Raw genomic sequence first — 24660 nt, forward strand, 5'->3', positions numbered from 1 at the left:
CCAGGGAAGCCCCCTGCCCGTTTTTAAAATAGAGTTGTCTGTTTATTTGGTGCTGAGTTGTGGGAGTTCTTTATATGTCCTGGATATTAAAACCTTATCAGATAGATGATTTGCAAATAGTTGCTCCCATTCTGTGGGTTGCCTTTTCACTCTTTGCTGATAGTGTCCTTTGATACACAGCTTTTTGACTTTGATACAGCTCAATTTATTTCTCTTGTTGCTTGTACTTTGGGGTGGGGCGTGTCACAATATTTTTTATATCAACAGTGGTAGGTTTTGAAATGTCTTGGGAATGTATCAGGAACCTTTGAAGCTCACAGTGAAGAACAAACATTTTCTAGATTTTACATTTTTTATTTTGAAGTTGAAATTTTATCAGTGGCCACCAGTATTGCAGTTGATTTTCTTCAAGTGATAGACTCACATGTTCATTTTTGAGGAGATGTCTAGCAATTTCTCTTGGTCTGAATAAGCATTGTTTGTTTGACATTCCTTTCAAGTAAAAATGGCTTTCATTCAACCGGCAGCAGTATTTAACTTTTTGTGACTTGAGATGTCCATAATGTTTTGTTATGCAACAGAAGTCCTTTATGTATACTTCTTATCTTGTTACATGGGATATTAAAAAGGTGTGTGTGTTTTCAAAGGTTCAGATTTAATTAAGTTAGTAAATTTGTTTTATTAAACTTTCCAGTGAAACAGGTTTTTTTGTTTTGTTTTAAACTGTGAGTCTGGTGATAAAGAAGGTAACGACTACTTCTAGTATGGTTGGGTACTGCTGCCTTGATTTGTGCTGAAGTGTTGTCCATTTTACCCACTGCTGCTTTTGCACCTACTGTCATTGCAAATGTCAACTCAGTGAAAAAGTCAACTCTATATTCTTATGAAAATAGCTTTGACCTCTTGGGCCTTGCTTTGAGAACTGCTGCCTTAATTTGTAGGGTTGCTGGATGGGATGGAAGAGTGGTTGCAGACTAGCAGTCTTGTCTCGCTTAAGTCATCTCCTGTGTAAGAGATCTATCTGCTGCCAGTAATGGTTATAGTGTTTGGAGGAATGGTTGGCATTCCTGACTCTTGCATCTCCTAGACTTTAGGCTATTTAGGCAGGTATCACAAAATATCCTTATATTAGTGGTAAAATGTGAGGGAGCAGGGGTAAAAGGATGTTTATATTAAAAGTTCATGAACAGATGTGAAGATTACACAAGGATATTATGTATTTTTTTACATTGCAGGCTACATCTTGGATAGAACCTATGATATATACCTTTTAAATGACAAAATACTAAAAAGTTTTGTTGAAAGCAAAAGAAAAAGGAGAAATTGAAGTTTATTTTGCTATTTAAGAGATAAAAAACAAGAAACATTTACTAGTCTATATAAGCATTATACCTTGGATGTTAAGAGCTTAGGGTATGGAGTCATTTGTCCACTTAAATTTATAAATGTAAGGTTGGGCCAATTTCCAATAGCCGCTTTTAAATGGGGGCAGTAACACCTCCTGGGTTAGGTTTGTTATGAGGGATAGATAGAGTCAGAACAAGATAATGTTTTAAAAATGTGGAGAGGGGGACTTAGACAATAAGCTTTCAGCCAGAAGTAGTTAATTTTAAAGATTTTAATCTGATTTAGGTTTTGTTTGGGTCAGGAGTTTGGGAGAATTGGATGGAACCCAGTTGGACCTTGTGAGTCAGATTGATCAGGCTTGGTGCAGACTACTGAACGAAGACATTTTCACGACTACTTTTCCAGATCTTAATTTTGTTAGCATTAGTGTCATGGTAAATTTTGTATTTGTGCTTTTTTTCAAGAATTGTGACCCTACATGGTATTATATATTTTTTTAATTTTTTGCTTATAGGATTCAGTGGTCCCAGTTTAAAGGCTATTTTATTTTCAAACTGGAGAAAGTGATGGATGATTTCAGAACTTCAGCTCCTGAACCAAGAGGTCCTCCCAACCCTAATGTCGAATATATTCCCTTTGATGAAATGAAGGAAAGGATACTGAAAATTGTCACTGGATTTAATGGGTATGCATTTAATTCTACTTAATTTAGGTTTAATTTTTAGGAGAACATCAGATTTTTTCTCTTAAGTTTTGATGTGTCTGGTTGATAACTGATTATCCATTAGAACAAGTTCTGTGTCTTGTGATCTATATAGTAGTTAGTGATTTCCAGCTTACAAGTATTTAAAATATTGACAGCTTTTTTTTAAAAAACTTGAACCACGTTTATATGGGTCAGTGGCATTTAGACTTTAAATGTGTAAGACAGTGGAAACATTAATCAAATATTTTAAAATTTTTTCTTTCTGTTTTATATTTGATATTATAAATCCTTATACTTTGTCTAGAACCTATCACTGAAATAAGTAACATTTCTTTTAAAATGAAAGGCAACGGTTTATGAAAAGATTCTACTTAGTGATTTTTTATTTTAAAACATTTTTTTAGAGTCCCTCTTTTCCCTCCAGTAAGTAACCATTTTCAGCCCTTTGTAAAACATTGTACTGAAAAGTTACTCTCCACTAAAATGAAGTTGACCTTTAAATTGTGTGTCATACTCTGTGTTATTTTAAATACTTCCTTTTCAGGACTTTGTATTTTTAGGGTTCCCTTTATTGAAGGGAAGAAGTATTTGTTAAGTTGAATTGTTCAGTATTTAATTAATTTATTTTTATTTTTGGCTGCGTTGGATCCCTGCTGCTGTGCTTCCCCCCCCCCCAACCAGCTGCAGCGAGCAGGGGCCACTCACCTGCCGTGGAGCGTAGGGGGGCGCCCCGTGGTGGCCTCTCCCGCCGCGGAGCACAGGCTCCAGGCACGCAGGCCCGGCAGCTGTGGCTTGCAGGCTTAGTTGTAGCGCACGGGCTCAGCTGCTCCGTGGCATGCGGGATCCTCCCCGACCAGGGATCCAACCCGTGTCCCCCCGCCCCCGCACTGGCAGGTGGATTCTTAGCCACTGCACCACCAGGGAAGCACGAATTGTTCCGTATTTAAATTGGCATTAACAATTTGGAGTGTGGAATGACAATACCTAATTTAATGAATTGTGGGTATGTTAACCATGAATTCATATTTAGGGGCAGTTTTTATTTGATCACATTTCATTTGTGAGTAGTTTTAGGTAGCATAAATGGTCTCATTTTTTTCTTCAGTTACTTAATCACATGGGATTTGCAACAAGATAGTGTAATCACCTAACCCTTTATTATATGCTATGTTCTCCTGCTTAGCAGTTTGGCTTAAAATATCAAATTCTTAAGCTTTGGTTTTAAGTATGTTGCCAAAATACTTCTCTTTTGGGAGAAATTAAAGCTTTATCATTGAGCTGCTCTTGGGGGTTTGGGATTGGAGGGAGACTTTATTTTCACTGTGTACCCTATTGTACTGTTGACAATTATTTTAACTGTATGTATATATTTACTTACCAATACTGATTTTTTTTTTAAAGCACATGCCAAGATGAAGACATGCAATGTATTAGAAGTATACGTAAGATTTACTGTTGAATTGAATGTGGTTAAGAATACTTCTTGCGGGTGTTTATAAATAGTGCAGAGGTAGTTAGATAGTACTTAGACATTATGGTAACTCATCTTTTACTTCAATAAGTTATGGCTCTCATTTAAAATTACGAGTTATGGTCAAACAGGTTAAGTTATACCACTGCTTTGTGAATGTGAAGCTACTTGTGATTCTGAATTTAGTAATACCATTTTCAATTCTTTCAAATTAAATTGGATGAAATACATATATGTAGGTATTAAATTAATCTAAATATTTGTAATGTCTTAATTTGCTAAATAGGTAGTCGACCTACCTCAGAAAATGACTTGAACAGTCATTAAATGCCTAAGCATACATAAATATAATTACTTTTAAAATATTTTTCATCTTTGAACCATAAATACTTTGAATTTATGTTTTTTTCTCTGATTTTTCAGAAAGGTGGTTTACGAATTATTTTTCTTAATCAGGCAGAATCCAAGTCTTTTTTTTTTTTTAATTTTATTTTTTGGCCACACCATGTGGCATGTGGAACTTCCCTGACTAGGGATTGAACCTGTGCCCCCTGCAGTGGAAGTATTGAGTCTTAACCACTGGACCACCAGGGAAGTTCAGAGTTCAAGTGTTAATCAGTGATACATTAATATTTTTCATTTCAGCCATTTTTGTCTGTATCATACTATATTGGTACATGGTACATAAAAACATGTCTGTAATATTTTTCAATTTTACTTTTGTGTTTGAATAGACATAGACAAGCTGTTGCTTTTAAAAAATTTTTTGCTAAGAGTGGTGGGTAGAAGTAGCATTTTGTTCTTTTTTAGCTAGTTTGAGAGTATGTCCTTGCCGGTATGCCTCTCCTGCTATTTGTAATAGATCATCTTTTAAATTATAAAAGTGACATAAGTATGTTCATAGTTATAAAAAGATCCCCAGTCGCCCTAGGAATATATAAAGAAAATAGGAACATGTTATATGCCAGTTTTATTTTACTTTTAGAAGAGCTTTGAAATCTTCTTTATATCAGTACATTTACAGCTGTGTCTTCTATTTGTCTGTTTATTTGAAATAGCAGCATTGTTTTCTGTTACATGAACAGATTATATAGTTCATTTTCTCTGTTCCCACTGGTGATGGGCATTTATTTTTTTGGCTGTTACAAGTAGTGCTTGTAGTGAGCCTCCTTGTAAATACGTTTTTGTGTTGATGAATGTCATATGTTGAATATATGTATAGATTTATTGTTGCTTTTTTTTAATTTGTAGAAAAGGAGTTGCTAGGTCATGGTGTATGCACACTTAAAATTTTTATTAATATTGCCAAATTCACCTCACAAAATGTTTTCATTTATGCTTCTATGTTTATATAAATGCAGATAGTTTATTTCTTCAGTATTTTTGTGGGTATGTACGTGAATTTGTGTCTCTGACTGCAAGTGAAATTGAACATCCATGTCCTTAATGACTCTTTTATGAATTGTGGTTTCATATGTCTTTTTTTGGTTTTTTTAATCTTTTGGTGATTTTCTTATTGGTAACTTCATTTTGTTGTTTTTGTTTTTTGCTTTTAATTAGTGAAAGCTCTGTGTTAAATGCTTCAATATATTTTGGCATGGGGACTTCCCTCGCGGTCCAGTGGTTAAGACTCCATGCTCCCACTGCAGGGTGCACAGGTTCAATCCCTGGTCAGGGAACTAAGATCCCATGTGCCGCAGGGTGCGTATATCTTAAAATATATATATTGGCACGAAAAGATTAACTGTTTTCTAAAATTAGTATTGTCAGTATATAAATTTTCCCTCTTTGAAGCGGAAATTGTCCATTCACTTGTTTGCTTGACTTCCTGAACTGTAAGATTCTGGACACCAGGGAGGACTATCTTTTCCATATAAGGCCTAGCACAGTGAATGCCTGAACATAGTAGGTTTTCAAACAGACAGGTATGGAATGAGTGAGTGAAAGGAATAAAAGCATGTTTCTGTATCTGTATTTTGTTTCATGGGGCAGGGTAGATAGAATTACATAGTTGAATGCTTAAAGTTCTTAAAAAATTTTTTTAGTCATATTTTCTTGTCCTTTTAAAATTACTTTTGAACTTTAAAATTTTATAGGGGAAGATGGATTATAGCTACTCTCCAGAACTGAAGTTACAGTTTCTTAGGTGAGAAACACCAAAAATTAAAAATTAACGAAATTAGAAACTTCAATGAATGGTCGGTTAAAAGACAGTTGCCTTTTTCTTTTTTTTTTTTTTCCCCTGTGGTACGCGGGCCTCTCACTGTTGTGGCCTCTCCCGTTGCGGAGCACAGGCTCCGGACGCGCAGGCCCAGTGGCCCATGGCTCACGGGCCCAGCCGCTCCGCGGCATGTGGGATCCTCCTGGACTGCGGCACGAACACGTGTCCCCTGCATCGGCAGGGGGACTCTCAACCACTGCGCCACCAGGGAAGCCCGACAGTTGCCATTTTATGCCCTCTATGTGGGTTTATAATCAACAAGAGTATATGTAGGCTTACTCAAACTGAGGCCATTTATGAAAATTCTCTTCCTATCTTAGATGCCATGAATATAATTTAGAAATTGCTTGTAGCTAGTAGTTCATTCCTATAATGGTACCCAAAGAGAGATTTCGAGAGGTAGAGAATAACTTACATTCCTAGTAGTTTTTAAAAGATTATTTTAAATCCTAATTATTGAAATGGAAGAATAATGAATGTAAATTAATTACTTAAGTCTTCCTCCACCTTTGACAGTCTGTTAGAGCTAAGACCTCTCTAAAATAAGCAGTAAATTTCACTTACTATGGGTAGTTGACTAAAACAGCATGGCTATGTATTTATGAGGGGTTCTAGGCACACTGCACAACTGCTTGATACCTAAAAATCTTTGTTACATCATCTCTAAGGCGTCCAATGCATATCTTTTGGCATGATTATAGTCTGACTATAGAATTTCTTCTCTAAAGTTATTTTATTAAAAAAAATTTTTTAACATCTTTATTGAAGTACAGTTGCTTTACAATGGTGCGTTAGTTTCTGCTTTATAGCAAAGTAAATCAGCTATACATATACATATATCCCCATATCTCCTCCCTCTTGTGTCTCCCTCCCACCCTCCCTATCCCACCCCTCTAGGTGGTCACACAGCACTGAGCTGATCTCCCTGTGCTATGTGGCTGCTTCCCACTAGCTGTTTTACATTTGGTAGTGTATATGTGTCCATGGCACTCTCTCACTTAGTCCCAGCTTATCCTTCCCCCTCCCCGTGTCCTCAAGTCCATTCTCTACGTGTGGGTCTTCTAAAGTTATTTTAATGTACATACTTAACTAGATTTTGCTTAGTCCTGAAAACTTTCACGTGATTGTTTTATATGCATGTGCACACAAACGGAGATATCTTGTAAGTTTCTGCACCTGAGAGTTTGCCTGTTCATACTTTTTTTTCTTAAAGGTTCATATACAAGGTTTTTAATACTTCAAAATCTAGATTGTAGATATAAAACATTTACTCCTTTTTTGATTTTGTATTGTTTGCTTTACAGTTAGCTCAGATTATTCAGGGATGAAAGAATGGGTTCCAGCCTTTTGTTACTTTGTTCTTTTGCTCCTTTTACCTATTTTATTGCTTGCTGGAATTTCTGCTCCTCTGTTGAGAAAAATAGAATTATTGCATTTTTTATTAGTTATTTGTGCCAGTATTTGTTGAGCATATTGAATCCTTTAGCTGAAATTTGTTTATTTCTTTTTCTTTACTCCCTTTCTTAGCATAACTAGTTGAGAATCAGAATTATTTAGTAACCTTCCCTCCTTATTCTCCTTCCTGCCTTACCTTGTCTGGTGGTAATAGGGTTTGATATGCTGCTCTCTCTAATAAAATTTTATAATTGAAAGGAAATAAACCTGCTGTATTAAAAAAGAGAGAGGAAATAGCAGAAACCTAATTAATTTTTCTTAACATTTTTATTTGAGGCAAGTAAAGTAATTCAGGCACTGTAGAAGATGGTAAACTTGATTAAAAGTGTTGACAATTGCTATAGATTTGTTTTTTAATGGGGAATGGTATAGATACTAGTTTATGGTTATTTACCATTATTGTAAGAGGCTAATTCTTCATTTTCTTAATTTTCTATACTTGCCATTTTACAGTGCTGTTTTCAGTAAATCTCAATTACTAACATTTGATTTGAGTTGTAAAATATATGCAAATGAATATTTATGTTGTGTATATTTATACAGATGTTAAATAAATCCTGATCCAGAAAGAGCATATTGTTTCAGGTCAGATAATATCACAAGATTCCAGTGGTGATTTCTGACTTCTATAGGACTTAAGAGTAAACAAAACTTAACCCATTTAACCTTTGATATCTAAGAGATATATAAGTTAATTTCTACTTAAATAGTTGAGGTCAAACGAGTAATTCTGTTAACTAAGACACAGTATAAATGTGGTCATTAATAGAAAATAAAGATGTGGTAAAAATCACCTTTATGCATAAAACAGAAGTGATTGGTTGTTTTAGCAGTTTTTAAATAAGATGTCTGGTTTTGTGGTTATCTCTTTAGCCTTTTACTTTAATGGCCTCTGTTTTATACTCCTTTATCTTTTTTTATGAGGAACGTTGCTTATATAATGACATAGAGACAAGATATAGGTTATCTGATTTTTAAAATCTTAGACTCTGACTGAAATGTGCATTTCTTCTTTTTGGATGCCTTCTTAATACCTTGGTATATATCCAGAATATTGGCACATCTTGATGATCAAACCTTTAAACAGACTAAGATAAATTAAAAACAAAACATAAATTTTAGTTACTTAGAGTCTTTCTCAAGTTAAAATACAGGATAGGAAATTCTATCTTTAGGGCTTAGTGTTAGTGTTTAAAATTTCTAATTTGAGCTTAGATGTCTTTCTCTGATGTTCAGCAGCTTTCTTGGTATATTTTCCAAAGTTAGAATAAACTATCTTGTGTGCTTATGTGTAATGGAAGAGTAACAGAAAGCAGAACTTTCATATAGTTGTACCAGGTGTTCATTGGGGATTTATCTGGTTTATTCTTATACCTCCTTTTAAAGACGCACCTTAAATTAAGTGTTCCCACGTTTATCCTCGATTCCCTGGCAGTTTATTCTGTCTCCGTAGCACTGTATACGCGATTTTATTAGCATTTCTTGTTGTAATTGGGTTGTTTTTAATTGTAATTGTTTACATTACATGTCTATCGGGTCTGCTATTGAGTATATGTTAATATTTCTGCTTCATAGTTGGCTCTCATGTTTACTTAAAAGGTTAAAAAGTACAAACTTTATGAAGAGACCTTCAGTGCAGTTGTCAGAATTATAATATTGTTTCCAGTGGATACTTGGATTTACAAGAAATGTTTGTATTTTAAGCCTGTTCACTTGAGGGAGAGTTGTGTAACATTTTAGTGCCATCTATTGGACAGTTGGTAAAATGACTTCAAAAGCTTCTGAAAGTGTCTAAGAATGTAAACTCATTTTGTCATAGGCTGACATCGTTATGCAAACATAATACATTTTTCCTCATAAAGCAGTATTAATATTCACCCACGCATACAGTGTTAATAATTGACTAACATTTTACCTACCTTCCTAGAGAAAATTAGCCAAAACATTTAGTGTAAAAACATTGTTAAGCAGGGAGTTGGAAGATGCTCATCTTTTAAAGTTAATTTTAAAAGAAAGTACTAGTATCAGTGTGTGAAAGAAATTTAGTTGGAGGAATAGACCTAACTAGACAATGTCTGTTTAAGTATTTGCTGGTTAAATAGTATTCGAATGTTCTTAACACTGGGTGCTATTTTGCTAGTTTTTGAAAAATGGGTAAAAACTCCTTTTTAGTATCACTCTGACGTCATTAGTGAGGGAATAGCATTTGGAAGTGTGTGTGTGTTTAGGATTTGGAAGGTAGTGAACTCAAAGAGGGGCTAAGGTACAGGTATACCAGTAATATTCTGAAATCCATGATGGTACTGCATTTCAGATATATATGTATATAAATAAATTATTTATTGACTATCTTGTATGTGAAGATATCCTGCCCTTAAGAAGCTTTCAGTCAAATATGAAGAAAGACAGTTTGGAAAAACAAAGATAATTAGTTTTGACAGTGTACTCTACTATGAATTTTAAGAAGAAAAAAACATTACTTTTTCTCAGAAACCAAAGAACTTTCCTATAGCAGTCTTGATGAATATCAGAAGTTGTCCTGTATTTCTGTCTGCCTCTGAATATTTGTGATAATGAGACAAATGTTTCGCCTCTTAGTGCCCAATCTTTTGGCAGAATGATAGTTTTCTGACTTTTAGGCTTTGATATACGACTTGAGAGAAGATTGATACTTGGTCTCTCGCATAACTAAAATACTTGTTTTCATATGAATAATATTTATTTTAAACGTTTTCAAAATTTGTCATAGGTCATATATTGAATTTTGTTTTTGAATTTTTAAAAGAACATAAGAATAGTGTTGATGCTAAGAATACGAGAACTAAACATTGTCCAACTAGAAAATAAACATTTACGATTTTACGTATGTGCAGTGTAGTGGAAGGGACAACATGGGATTTGAAGTTAGACTGGGTTTTTGAGTCCTGCGGTATTAATCACTAGTGGCCTTACTTTGTGGGTGGGAGAGAATTTTGTGTTGATCTGCCTGTCAACAAGAAATAACTTTGTGGGTAATAACTGTTAATCTGAGGCTTTGTAATTGTCTTTATAAGGAGAATAAATAGATTTGTGTGGCAAATAACTGAAGTCTAAAGTTTACGTTTACACTTTTTAGCTGCATTTGTCATCTCTCTGCTCACATGTTTGCTGTTCATATTGTAACACTCAGGAATGCTAATAGTGTGTGAGATAAACACTGCTGTTTATAACATGATTTTAGGTCCAATTTATGTTTCAGTTTTGTATTTTCTGTGGTCAAGTGAAAATTTGATTGTGGTTGAAGTATTTGTCAAACAGTAAGGTACCTACCAAAATATTGAGTGTATTTGTATGTATTTTAAGTTTGATGAAACATGTAGGTTGTACATAAAATTTTAATTATGGAGCATAACTATGTTTATAATACTTTTTCATTGGAATCACTTGTCTTATTCTGTCTGATAACAAAACATTTGTAGTTTTATTTGAACACTAAAAAAATCTTTGTGTGCAAAAGAATACTTGAGAAAGTTTCTGTATTTAAATAAACTCTGACTTGATTATTATTTGTGTTGCCTCTCTTGTAAACTTAAAATTGAATTGTCAGAATTAAGAATGTTAAAATTTTTTCTCAGTTTTGAAGCTTTCCGTTAATTTTGAATGTTCTTTATTGCTTTTTAAGGCAAGGGAGGGAACATTGTTTTCTTTTTAAATAAGAGGACAGGTGTGCTTATTGCCCTGCCTGTTTTTAAGTGACTCATCCATTCATTTGTAGCATTTTCTTTTGTAGCTTAACACAGGGGTGACTAGATAAAGCTTGAAATAGCAGGAGTAATAATGTTCCTAATTTTCTTAATAATTAATGACCCCAAACTATAAAACTATATTCTTTTGCAGTATACCTTTTACTATTCAGCGACTATGTGAATTGCTCACAGATCCAAGGAGAAACTATACAGGAACAGACAAATTTCTCAGAGGAGTAGAAAAGGTATTTATTTTATTATTGGAATTATATTAACCTGTAGCATAATAGATTTCAGAAAAGAACTTTGAGTAGGCCCTGTTTCAGGCACCTTTTCTTGAAATAGGTTTCTCAGTCTATCTGAAGTTTTTCCCAATTTGTTTTCCAAATTATGTCCTAAGTTTCAGAGGAAGATTTAATAGGAGGGAGGTGGAGGAATGCTTGAGGTCAGTTAAGCTTGGGGAAAGCAGTTTATTATTGTCTCGTGGGAATTCTTTGTATACCTTAACATATTAATAGCTCCAAGAAGTTCTATAATTGATATTTTAATAATAGAGCGTTTTGCAAACTTGTTTATCTACAGAATTCATTTCTTTAGTTCTAGAGTTCAGAGGTACACAACTTGGAAAATCTCTGATACAAAGCATTTAAGTTAGATATTGAGAAGGATATATATCATGTGTAAGAATGAGAGAAGCATTAGGTTTTTAGTGGGTGAGGGGATGTTAAAGGAGCAGGGCATTCTGGACAAAGGAAACAGTCTGAGAGAATGAAAAGCAAGACACATAGACTTGTCTGGAAAGAATGAATGAAGGAGCCCCATGGGAACCAAGATTGTGGACCAATGGTTTTGTTAAAACCATTGGTTTTTAGTGATTGATCCTAAAACATAGTCTAGTGTTATTTTAAGGTTCTAATTGAAGTTCAATTTATTTTACCCTTGGAGCAGGAATCCAAAATCATTACCTAGTGATTTATAATAGATCTTAGGGCCTTACTGGATTAATGTGTTTTGTTGAGCTTCTACACCTTCGATTTAGTAAGATTCCTGAAGGGCAGGAAACTGAGATGGTTCTTCAGTATTATTTTCAGTTCAGAGACTTTCAGTAATTCCACTTGGGCAATCTTTGGATGACGAGGCAGTGTCACAGTAATCATAGTTGTGTGACCATGGACCAGGTACATAACCTAAGTCTCACTTTCCTCATCTGTATAGTGTGGATCATAATGCGGCTGTGAGGAGGATTAAATGTAAAAGCTCTTACTTTGGCTCAGCAAACTTGCAATGAGTATTGACTATTAATAAAGTTATTGTTACCAGAAAGATTATATTACAAAAAAGGTTTGAGTCTCTTTCCTTGAGGTATATTGTGCTACACATCAAGCTTTTGATTGGGTACTGCTTTAAAAGGAAGTTCGTTATAGTAGGCCTAAATACTTCAAACTCTAAATATCTTGGTGAGATTCTATCTCAAATAAGAGACGGTGGTTCTGTTCTATTATCTGTAATACATAATGTCAGGGCTCTAAAGTAACTAGAGTAGAGTAAAAAAAAAAAAAATGAGGCTGGCAAAAAAGTAGTTTAGTGGGATATTAGATTTTGGGCTTTTGCTATTGTTTTAGTTTTCGTTGCTTGATTAGAGATTTTTCTTTATCTTTTTTTTTTTTTTTTTTTTTTTTGCGGTACGCAGGCCTCTCACTGTTGTGGTCTCTCCCGTTGCGGAGCACAGGCTCCGGACGCGCAGGCTCAGCGGCCATGGCTCACGGGCCCAGCCGTTCCGCGGCATGTGGGATTTTCCCGGACCGGGGCACGAACCCGGGTCCCCTGCATCGGCAGGCGGACTCTCAACCACTGCACCACCATGGAAGCCCCTAGAGATTTTTATTTTTAGCCATTTCTTTTATTAGTAAAAATGTAATAAAATGGAAACTTAATACCAGGGGAGATTCTGAGAAATTAAAAACAAATAATTAAACTTTATTTTGTGGTACTTTTCCTCGTATTAATCACCAATTTTGTTATTGCAGAATGTGATGGTGGTTAGCTGTGTTTATCCTTCTTCAGAGTAAGTATAGATATTTTTCTTTTTCTAGTATATTCTAATTATTAAATCATTTCTAATGTATTAGTCTTAAAAATAGGTTGCATTTATTTTATATGTAATTAAGCATGATAATATTTGTAAATGCTTATGAAACTACCATCCAGTACTCAAAGTAGAATATTACCAGTAACATTACCTATATGTTTTTCCAGTGAACAGAGTTGTATTAAAGAGATTCATGATTTACTGCAGTCTTAACACTGTTGGATTTATGTACTGTCTGGACCCTGGGATCCCATCCGAGACAGGCCATTTCTAGGAAATAATTCTTAGGTTTGTAATAGCTACTTGATGACATCACTCTTCATGATGGAAAATTATTTCCAGTTGCTAAGATTTATATAGTAAATTAAGGTTGCAATTTAGGGCACACTCCTTGGCACCACTGGTATTTTATTATGAGTGGATGTCCTGGGATTGCAGGAGATTTAGCACTGCCCATGGCTTCCACTGAATGCCAGTAGTGTCCACCACTTCCCGTGAAAAATTTCTTTAGATGTTGCTAAATGTCCCCTGGGGATGCAGAGTGAGGGAAGGGGGATTGTTGGAAGATGTTGCCCCCTGTTGAGAAACACTGGTTTAATGGTTAAAATATCTGATTTCATACAGACCAATAACAGTGAATTTGTTAGAACTCTTGAAGAATGTACCTGTATGTTGTTAAATAACATACTAAGATAATCCCATAGCTGTTTTTCTTAGAAGTCTTTCATTTGGTTCTGTGACAGTGAGATCTTACAAAAGATCTTTTAGACCCGTGATTCTCATCAAAATTAAAGAATTAAACTATCCATAAAAGCGTTTTTTTCTTTTCTTGTAGGAAGAACAGTTCCAATAGTTTAAATCGAATGAATGGTGTTATGTTTCCTGGAAATTCACCAAGTTACACTGAAAGGTCAGATTATTGATTTTTATTATTCAAAGAGTTACAGTTTCTTAATTTTGGTTAGGAAATTCAATATACTTATTAAGAATTGGGAATTTTACGGCAGGTTAGGATATACCAAACAGAATTAGTTAATTTGGTAATCCATGGTTCTGAAAGTCAAAATTAAAGAAAATGTTTCTGTGATATGTTCATATAAACAAACCTTGGGAGGGATGACTTTTTAACAAAAATGGGAAAATGATGTTCATTTATTTTACTGTAGGTCTAATATAAATGGTCCTGGAACACCCAGGCCACTTAATCGACCAAAGGTTTCTTTGTCAGTCCCCATGACAACAAATGGCTTACCTGAGAGCACAGACAGCAAAGAGTCAAACTTAAAGCAAAATGAGGATAAAAATCACAGGTTTGTATGTGATTTATATGTAAAAGAAAAAATGTTTTCCAAAAGAGTTAACATTTATTGATGGTTTTTCAGCCCTCATTATTTATTATTTAGAATTTACTGTTGTTTTGAGGGGTAGAAAAGGTTTTAATGCAGTTAAAAGGGGCTGCAGCTTTTTGCAGCATTATCACATGCTGACCATGGGCAGAGAAAAGACTTAAACTGCTAATTTGGGGAGATTTTATTTATAATAGGGTGTTAAGAAAGTGGTCATGGTACATTTTTTACTTCTTTTTGAAAGTCACTTGAAAAGAGAAGATATTTATAAATGAGTTGAAATTTTGTGAATTATTTCTCATTGTAGATCATAAAAGGAAACCTTTTTATTTATATCCCATCTCAAATTTTCTACATCACATTAAGGGAAGGAAGACGGAATGAGTGAGAGGAATTAAAGAGTATTGGCCTGCCTGGACAGAAGGGTCTTATCAGAACTGATTTCTTAAATTGGTGATGACGCAGAAAGGTGTCTTTGTTCTGACTTACTCAGGAATAATGAGCATCTTATCTACAGCTTACTCTCAGATGGTTCAGAAAATTACTAATGACAATAAGAATAAGCAGAGATGGAGACAGGGTGATGGAGCAAATGCAGTGAGTTGCTAATTAAGGGGATCTGCTTTAGGGGGATATGATAGTTCTTTTCCTGTGAGTTTAAAAATATTTCACAATAACTTACTTAAGGAAAAGAAAAGAGTATGTCCCTGTGGAAGACTCGTAGTTTTATTATAGGAGGACATTTAACTTACTGGAGAATTGAACAGAAAGGTCATGTAACTTATTGACAAGTTGCTAGTGGGAAATATTTATTAAACAGTTTAGGTGTCCTCGAAATTATCCTCTTGTGTTTTTCTTTGCCCGGATGTTATAATTTAACTTTGACACTGAAATACAGTTAAACATTATTAGACCTTAAAAATGAGAATGTAAACGATGAAGAAACAGTCTTACTAATGACACTTTAAAACAATATTTACAGTGACTCTTCGACATCTGAATCAGAAGGTTCCTCAGTGAGCCCTATAAAAAATAAACATCCAGATGAAGATGCTGTGGAAGCTGAGGGGCGTGAGGTAAAAAGACTCAGGTTTGACAAAGAAAGCGACGTCAGAGAGATGGCCAGTCAGACATCTTCCAGTGAAATTTCTTCAGTTATGGTAGAAGAAACAGAAGCTCCATCTTCATCTCAGAATAACGACAAAGAAATTAGTTGTACCAGGCAGCACTGTACAGAAGAGGATGAAGAAGAGGATGAAGAGGAAGAAGGTATTTAGAGACCATCTGTAAAAGGGTGGAGTAAGGAGATCCTCAAATTCTTGTACTTCATTTTTGCGTGAAAGAATGTCACATAATGGAACTCCTTATAATGCTGATGTTGGGCTTTTCTCCCACCTTTATGTGTTCTGTAGTTGCTGCTGAGTTTCAGGGATATGATTTGAACTGTAGAGTATCAGAATTCATGAAACTTAACTGTGGAGGTATTTTGAAAATGAAATTTAACTACAACAACATTTGCTTATTTTTAGAGTCTTTTATGACATCAAGAGAAATGATCCCAGAAAGGAAAAATCAAGAAAAAGAATCTGATGATGCCTTAACTGTGAATGAAGAGACTTCTGAGGAAAATAATCAAATGGAGGAATCTGATCTGACTCAAGTTGAGAGAGGTTTACATTCTGAAGGTAGTGAAAATACCGGCCCTGTAAGTAGTTCCAGTTGCCATGAAACGGAAGAATTAATAGGATCCAATTCCAGTAAAACTGGAGAGATTCTCTCAGAATCTTCCATGGAAGCCACAGAAGTCACAGATGAACCAATGGAACAAGACTAACTATTTAGAAATATTTAGATGCAGTATTTTCCATACAGTTCTGGTTTCACACTGTATAAAACTTTTATGTAATAAAGTGGACCTTTAGTTTTACAAGAGAAGCAGGTTGTAAAATACAGTACTGTATGGGATCAATCCTGAAAGAGTCGCACATGTAAGAACTGTGAGTACCAGCTCCTCGGGGTCCTGCTTACCGCTGACTTCTTTTGCTCTGGTCAGATCAGTGGTTTGTGTATAGATTGTTTTTTTTTTTAATTTAGAGTTAAAAATTTTAAACTGGAAGATAATAATTATAATTTTGAAAACTTTTGGAGATTATCACATTTAGTTTATACATATGCAAGAAAGCTTTTTGTCTTGTCTCTTTCTGACAGCTCTAGCAGTTTTCATATTTTGGTCATAGTTTCAACATTTTAACATGAATTATAGGGTTTCATGTTGGTTTCCAGATTTTATTGTTTGACTATGTACTATGGAACTTTAAGTCATATATACATATATATATATATATATTATTCTAAGGGGGGAAATGTTATATTTTTCTTTTTCTATAAGAGATGAATACAGTGGATACTTTTTCTATTGGTAATGATTGAGTTCACCTCTTTCAGAAGACAGTTTCTTTCTCTTCTGAGTAATTCAAATAAAATCTGGCCCTTGTGGAACCCTGGAAATCTTAAGTCTGTTGAAATGCCAGGTTAAACACATTCCAAGAGATCTGTTCAAACTAAAATTCTTTTGTATACTTCTGAGGTGCCTGAGAAAAAGACTTCATTATTTATGAGAAAATGTGCTTTATCTTGGAAATTGTGTTCAAACATTAGCTTACTGTTTTGTAGAATGAATGCTTATAAAGCTGACATGAAACCATCTCAGAAGAACCAGGCAGGTTTCTTTACCTTTTGCTTGCTTTTCTGAACAGTGTGAATACTACACATTTCTTTCTAAATTATTCTAGAGTATACAGATGTCAATGGTATGAAACACCACTGTACTGGAAGAATTAATATATTACTTTAGTAATGTACCAGAGCTAAATGACTGAAGCTTTAGGGGTACATAAAAACCACCGTAATTTGTATGACATTTTGAAGTGAATTAAATATTTTTGAACATGCTTCTTCGACAGCCAGTGTTATATTTTTCAGATCAACACAAAGCACAATGGTTACTCTAAACTCAATATTTTCAAATTCACATAACTTAAAGTCATGCAAGCTGCAATTTCCCTGTCTAAATTACTGGCTGCCAAATTTATACCTGTTTCTTCAGCTGTACCTTTTGATATTTAGAATTTTTAAATTTCTGTAAAGTAGATTTTGTAGAATGTAATGTGTTCACTGCCTTTGTGAAGCGGTATATAATTGTATAATTTCTGTGTGTAAACTGAATGCTTGGGCTTTCAATACAGTATTCATATAAAGCAATAAATATTAATGTTATGAAATATTTGAGTACATTTTTATCAAAATATATAAGAATCCCTTTTTTTAATTTCAGATACCTGAAGTACACAGATGAACTTATAAAACTGATGCAAACATTTTCTGACACTGTATCATATGCTCTGGGGTGATTTGGGCGGCAACCACAAGTTTTGCATTTTGCCTACTTCAGTTGCTATGACTAAAAATACCAAAATGAGTTGGCTCCGTTTATGTCTGTAGGATATTATACTACTGACTGACTTGACTGTCAGGTTTACAGCAGCTAGATGATATATTTGTGAATATGTCTCATAGTTGAAATAAAAACTGAGTATTGATTTATTTACTGTTATTCAAGAGGGGAGGAAAAAAATCACACGTTGTAAATTTTAAAAAAAATTTTGCAAAAATGTTAATGAAGCAGATTTTAAATGTGACATTCATTTGTAGTGACCTAGTCTTTATTTTCTTGAGGGATATTTTGCCAATGAGAGCAGATTTTAAACATTTTAAGTTCAGAAATTTTGAAATTTTCTTTAGAATATTTATGAAATTATTGTCAATAAACCTATTCTTTAAGATTCTGTGACCTTTTGATATTTTTTATTTTAATTGTGCCATGGACCACTTGTAAACTGATTTACTTTTGTTAAATATAAATTGAAGATTTAGCGTCATGACTTTGAGGTCTGTGGTTTTATTTGTAAACTTGCAGTTGCTGTTTTGGCAAGGGCAAATGTATTTCTTTATTAAATAAAGTACAATAATGGTGAATGTACCAAAATGCCATCACTCAACTCTATGAGAGATCTGCATTTTAATCTATAGTTTAATAGTTTTAATATTTATTAGATATTCTTATGTTGATCATAGATCAAACTTGTTGCTGTTTATACAGATAGTTGTAGAATGCTCATGGAATATTTTCTTTAGGATAGATGGAATACTTAGGTAGTTAAACTGGGAAACCTTGTTCAGCTGGTTGGAGATACGATTGGGAAGTAAATTTCCTCGAGTATATGCATAGGTGCACTTACACAGACTTTGCTTCATGGAAATGTCAGTTCTAATAGTAACTGATTCAGATGTGTATTTTTAGAAGGCTAATTTTAGGCACATTTTCTTAACACACATCAGCAAAGTCATATTAAAAGATCTAAATGAAGAATTAGGACTTTGGTGATTAAAATATTATTTTCTGTTTTGGCCTTGAGCAGATCGTTTACCTTTTAGACTCTAGACTCTGAACCCAACATGTAAAAAGAATTTAAAATGTTGATGAGGAGAGCGAGAATATACATGGAATACACTTTCAGCACTTTTCTCTTTTAAGAAAGTGAAAACATTATCCCAGTACATTTTTTAAAATATATCTTCAGTTCTGAAAATGTTGGCAGACAGAAATGAGTAGTGGAAAATGTCATATTTTATATGTTTGATTATCAGATACATTTAATCCACTTAGGGTTTATTGTAACTACACCTTTCAGAAGTGTGGATGGAGCAATGAAATTGCCTGTCAGAGCTATAAAACCCTCTGGCTTGGAAAGGCATCCCCAGAAACCCTGGGTAAGAAGGCGTGGCCTGTTAAAGCATGGAGGTTCAGAGTGTTTTATTTTGCTGGTGTAGATAGGCATGTACTTATGCATTTTTGCATTTGTAAAGTCAGCAATTTTTCAAATAATGTAATTGTAATATACTAGTTTACTTATAAAGATACTTGGGGCAGAATCTAAAGCTACGATGTTTGAGTATGAGAAATGTAACGTGTGGTAAGGACAAAAATGCAATTTGTAGAACCAAAGGAAATAAAAATTTTGGATAGTGTTTCACAATGTCTTCTGAACAGGAGTTTCTTAAATACATTGGTTTTGATCAGATGAAGCTTAGTTCTCTCGAGATTTGTGCTAATCATAAAATGGATGAATGCAAAAACACCTTGTAATTTCATATGGAATTATTATAATTAGGTTTATTGGACTATTGGCCTAGCAAGAATGCTAGTATGTATTGGTTAGAATACATCTAATATTTCACATTTTAAAAATAATTAGTACACTTTCTTCAGAATTTTATTTCATCAACTTGGAGCCTAGATTACTTTGCCAAATAAATGTATTATTTTCATAATGCAATAAAATATAAACTAGAAGAATATCTTTATGTGTGGAATTACTTTATTTGCCATTAATAGTTTACACTCCCTCCCTCCAGTGCCCCCTTTTCTCTCACCTTAGGTACGTTAAGATGCACAAGCATTTCCTGATCCATAGGGAGAGGAGCCGCATGACTTCATTACAGCTCTGTTGCTTAAGTGATAACAGGGTGTTTCCACAGAGATGGTGCATCTGAGTTGAATGGACGATTGTTCTCTGCTAGGCAACTCGTACCTGGGATCAGTAAAATCAAGATTTACCGTGTAAAAATTTCTCTTGGCATAATTTGGCACTAGTTGTCATGCACAGATCTACGCTATTTGTATTAGAATCATTTTAGAAATGGCAGTTTCAGACAACTACATGGTTAAAAGTGTAGAGTTGCCCTCAATGGAGAGGGTGGATTCCATTTTCAGTTCTGGGTTCTCATTTCTTCCTATGTATTACTGCACAGTAGGTGATAGTAAGTGGTGACATCTGTGGCTCTCGACTCAGAAGATAGGAGTATTAATCAGCATGTTTCTGAATTTAAATATTGAGTTTCAGCTTCTCATCTTTGATTTCTAACTTCTCCCCACTTATTTACTAAATACTATAGCTAGTATAGAGTTTTGGGTTAACTGATACGAAGACTGATTCTTCTATTGATTAGGAATAAGAAGCATGATCTCTGACCACTTGCCCATCTAGAATGAAGAGTACACTACTGTTGTATTTTAACAGATTTTTTTTTGCAGTGTAAAATTCAGTTGAGTCTGGGGTCTTTGGATTTATTTGTACGCTTTCAGAGTTTTTCTTCCCAAAAGCAATGCATTTTTTTTAACTAAAAATAATGACAAATACACAAAAATGCCAGTAACTCCCAGTGTCCTAGTCAGAAGACTCCACTGGTTTACTGATTTTTATAATCTTGCGAGCTAGTCCTATGCTTAGCAAGTGGTAACAGTTGAAATTAAGTGGGCTTTGTGGATACTGGCTACACAAACACTTGATTCCTGGGACTACTTTCTCCCTGCTTTAAAAGGGTTCCAAGTTCATCCCTGAAGCCTTTCATTTTTGCAAAGTTTGTGGATTTGGGAGCAGTATACGCCATTGGATGTTCCTAAATCCAGGGGCAGATAGACTGAATCGCCAGAAAATGCGTCCAAATAACAAAGTTCTGTGACTGACCAGCCCCCCCTGACCTATAGAAAGTCACCACACTACACCCTTGCCTGATTGGGGACAGGTGTTTCTGGAAGTGGTAAGTTGTGTCATTAAACTCGCAAAGTCCTGCTTTAATGTGCTATTAACGGGACTTGCTATTTGGCCGATAATGCTTTGCTTCAAGAAATCTTGGCGGTTGAATACGTTTGCAAGGCCTTTAATGGTGCCTATGTTTGCTGAGACTTTGAGGGGTAAATCCATGGTTAGTGTTTGGCCGTCTTCATTTTGGATCATTGTTTTTCTTTCCATTGCTTGCAGTGCTGCAGAATGGGAGGTTAAGCTTAATTGTCACCACCAGAATTCACATGCATTTAGGAATGCACATAATCTCCCACTTTCCATCTGGGAACCTGAAATTTTTAGGTGGCAACTTGTATGAATTGTGTATTTGGGGGGCTAGAGGAGTAAACTCAGTCCATTCAGTCATGCTTGGAGAACAATAACTAGACAAGTTTTTAGCAAAAGGCAGCTTGCGACTTGCACAGGACAGACATTAGTGCTGTTGTGGCAGTCTGGGAAGGTGTCTCAGATGAGGTGGGGTGCAGTTTGGCCTTGAGAGGTGAGCAGGACAGCCAAGGAGGTAGCACGGTATCAATGGGCAGAGTACAGAGACGTGGGTTAAGTGACAGCTTCAGAGTCCCCACCTGAGGTTCCTTGGGAAAATTACAGTTCATCATTCGTAAAGTGGGGGAAATAACTATTTTCCTGGTAGGATTGTTGGGAGCGTTCAAGGTAATTATGGGCATAAAGCTAGATCTAGTCCAGGACCTGGTATTTCTTTTAAGGAGGAGAGTCATGGAGGGGGAGATAGGGTTTGTGCCTGGGGAATACAACAATTTTGCTGGAATCAAAGTCGAGGTTTCAATCCTGGTCAGTACCTGGTAATAATGGCAAGCACCAGCTGAGCGCTGACGTTATGCTCTATGTATCCTTAGCAAGTGTAATGCATTATCTCATTTAACCTTCCCATCAACCCTATGAGATGCTTAATATTATCTCATTTTACAGACGGGGTTCTTGATGTAAAGAAAGGCAACTTGCCCTGGGACCCTTCGAAAGTGTAAGGTGAGAACTCCAAAGCCCAATGATTTTTAGCTATTACGCTTAGGTGCTGTCTAGTCGTAGGAGACCTGTAGACTTAGTAGGGCAGCAGAGAGAAAGCCATTCCGGTATCTGAAGGTTCTCAGAGACACTCAGACCTGCCCAAGTTCAGGTACATCAAAAGGCTTCATCAGTCAGAAACCCAAGCACTTGGTTTCACACTCCATGAACTTCACAATCTAGCTTCACATCTTTTTTTTAATCACCCGTGTTTTTCCAGCTAGACATTTTGAGTATATCATCTATTTTTTAAAATTTATTTAAAAAATTAGATAATGCATACCTGGCAAAAATTCAAATAGAGCAGAGCAATATATACCAGACTGTTGTTGTCTTACTAGTGTTCCTTCAAATCCCTCTGTTTCACCCTCCTCCTGAACCCCAAGGGAGGTGCCCTTTCCAGCCGGGCTTAGTGCCTGACAGTCAAGATCCTGGGGCAGGTTCCCTGGGTTTCAGTCCCAACTCTGCCACTTGCTGGCTGTGTGACCTGTGACTGTAAGATGTGGAGGAGGTCCCAACCTCACGGGGCTGTTATGAGGATTAACCATTAGAAAAGAGTCGGGCATGTAGTAAGCGCTGCTTGCATATGAGTTCAAAAAAGCAGCATTTTGAAGAAATTGTATTTTTCCAAAGATAACCTAATTCCATTGCAAACCACCGTGGTGGTCCCTACCTCTCCCCTGGCTTTCCTTTCTGTAGTGAATGTACATTACACACATTGAGATACCCTTGGCCTTTTTTCTTCCCTGTATATTTTTGTGATACCTCTTTGACATCAGTACCTGGAAAGCTACCCCAGTCATTTTAACGGCTGCATAGTATTTCAGTGGTAGATGAACCATAATTTATTTAACAACAGGCCTCCTTTAAGGGACCTCATGATATTTTGACTTATGGCCATTGTTTGCTCAGTGTGAGCAGTTTGACACTGAGACATGTAAAAAAATCAGCCCCTCCAACCCCCCTCTACGGAAAACAACAACAACTAAACAAGCCGTTGGATTTTAAGGAATCCTTAAAGAATTATTGTGTGTGAAATAGATGTCCTTGCCCCTGGGGAAGTGGTGGAGGGAAGGATGAATTATCTGTCAGGCAAACCACATACTATATTTCAAGCCATCTCCATTGTAAGATACACCGCTACTTTATGTAAAGTAAGAAAACAAGCCGCCCATGGAAGCATGAGACAGGCTGAGCGCTCTTCCTGCACAGACCTTTCGCGGGTCACAGCAGCCTCACTGTCGCCTGGCAAAGTTTGCAGTTCGTCTGCCCTGCTGTGGCCTGTGATGGTGCTGCAATGAAACAAAACACAGCTTCACTTCTTTGTGGGTTTTTTTTTCTTTCTTAGACTCTGCAAAACTCTTGGTTGTTGCTTGGCAAGAAAATATGTAATTTCAGTCGTTTTCCCAATAACGAATACTTGCTTTTCTAATGTCAAAGATTTACTCCTTGCTGTTCCGTTTCTGTGACTTTCAGGACATGGTCTCACACACACACACACACATTTTGGTTGGGGGACATGCCAACTTGTGGTCTCAATGCGGGATCACAGCATAAGCCTTTTAAAGACGTTTCCAGGGTTTCCCTGGTGGCGCAGTGGTTGAGAGTCCGCCTGCTCATGCAGGGGACACGGGTTCGTGCCCCGGTCCGGGAGGATCCCACATGCCGCAGAGCGGCTGGGCCCGTGAGCCATGGCCACTGAGCCTGCGCGTCCGGAGCCTGTGCTCCGCAACGGGAGAGGCCACAACAGTGAGAGGCCCGCGTACAGCAAAAAATAAAAATAAAAAATAAAGACATTTCCAGTGGCGATTAATTTCGACACACATGGTGCACATCACTGGATTAGAGGGATAAGAGTATGAAAAGGGACGGCCACTTTGCACATGCCCTCACTGTGGCCACTGCCACGACTCCCGCTGGCCCTCCGTGATTGAGATGCATCCAGATTTCTGAGAAGATAAAACCAGGATGCTAGAATCCAGCGTCTCAGAAAGAGGCATCAGTCAATCCAGGCAGTGATTTGCTACTTTGTTCATCCAGACGTATTTATTAAGGGGTTACTTGTGAACCTGGGCCTGGAGACACAGCAATTAATGAAGACAGACAAGGTAAGTAGAAATGTATGTAAGACAGTTATTACCTCTAAGGACCCAGGTGAAACAAGGGAGGACGATGGGCAGTGGGGGGATGGGAGGAGTAGTAGCTCTATCTTAAATCGGGTGTCAAAAACTGACAATTTGGGCTCCCCTGGCGGCGCAGTGGTTGAGAGCCCACCTGCTGATGCAGGGGACACGGGTTCGTGCCCCGGTCCGGGAAGATCCCACATGCCGTGGAGCGCCTGGGCCCGTGAGCCATGGCCGCTGAGCCTGCGCGTCCGGAGCCTGTGCTCCGCAACGGAAGAGGCCACAACAGTGAGAGGCCCGTGTAACGGAAAAAAAAAAAAAAAAGACATTTTGTGTTGAGTGTGTTGGTTGTGCCCCACAGAGGGGCTCAGCTCCCTGGAGGGCAGCCACTGTCTGTCTCTGAGAATTCAGGAGGGTCTCTCTGATTCTTTGTTCTTTCTTATACTCATGCCC

The 24660-nt window shown here is 36.2% G+C and overlaps 1 protein-coding gene across 3 annotated transcripts in view; it reads left to right on the top strand.

The window, feature by feature from the left end:
• The window catches only part of PPP4R2 (protein phosphatase 4 regulatory subunit 2), a 154261-nt gene extending 134491 nt beyond the window's left edge, over positions 1-19770 (top strand). For 2 of the 3 annotated variants that reach the window (XM_060022919.1, XM_060022916.1), the window contains 7 exons: positions 1862-2032; positions 11077-11170; positions 12953-12990; positions 13850-13924; positions 14181-14324; positions 15343-15629; positions 15890-19770. In XM_060022919.1, coding sequence (XP_059878902.1) covers positions 1862-2032; positions 11077-11170; positions 12953-12990; positions 13850-13924; positions 14181-14324; positions 15343-15629; positions 15890-16194 — 1114 coding nt within the window. In that variant the 3' untranslated portion in view covers positions 16195-19770. The remainder of the gene's footprint in view (positions 1-1861; positions 2033-11076; positions 11171-12952; positions 12991-13849; positions 13925-14180; positions 14325-15342; positions 15630-15889) is intronic. The other variant, XM_060022917.1, reaches the window with a different exon arrangement.
• The last annotated feature ends 4890 nt before the right edge of the window (positions 19771-24660 follow it).

Source organism: Delphinus delphis, chromosome 10 (genome assembly GCF_949987515.2).
Source record: "Delphinus delphis chromosome 10, mDelDel1.2, whole genome shotgun sequence".
Lineage (NCBI taxonomy): Eukaryota > Metazoa > Chordata > Mammalia > Artiodactyla > Delphinidae > Delphinus > Delphinus delphis.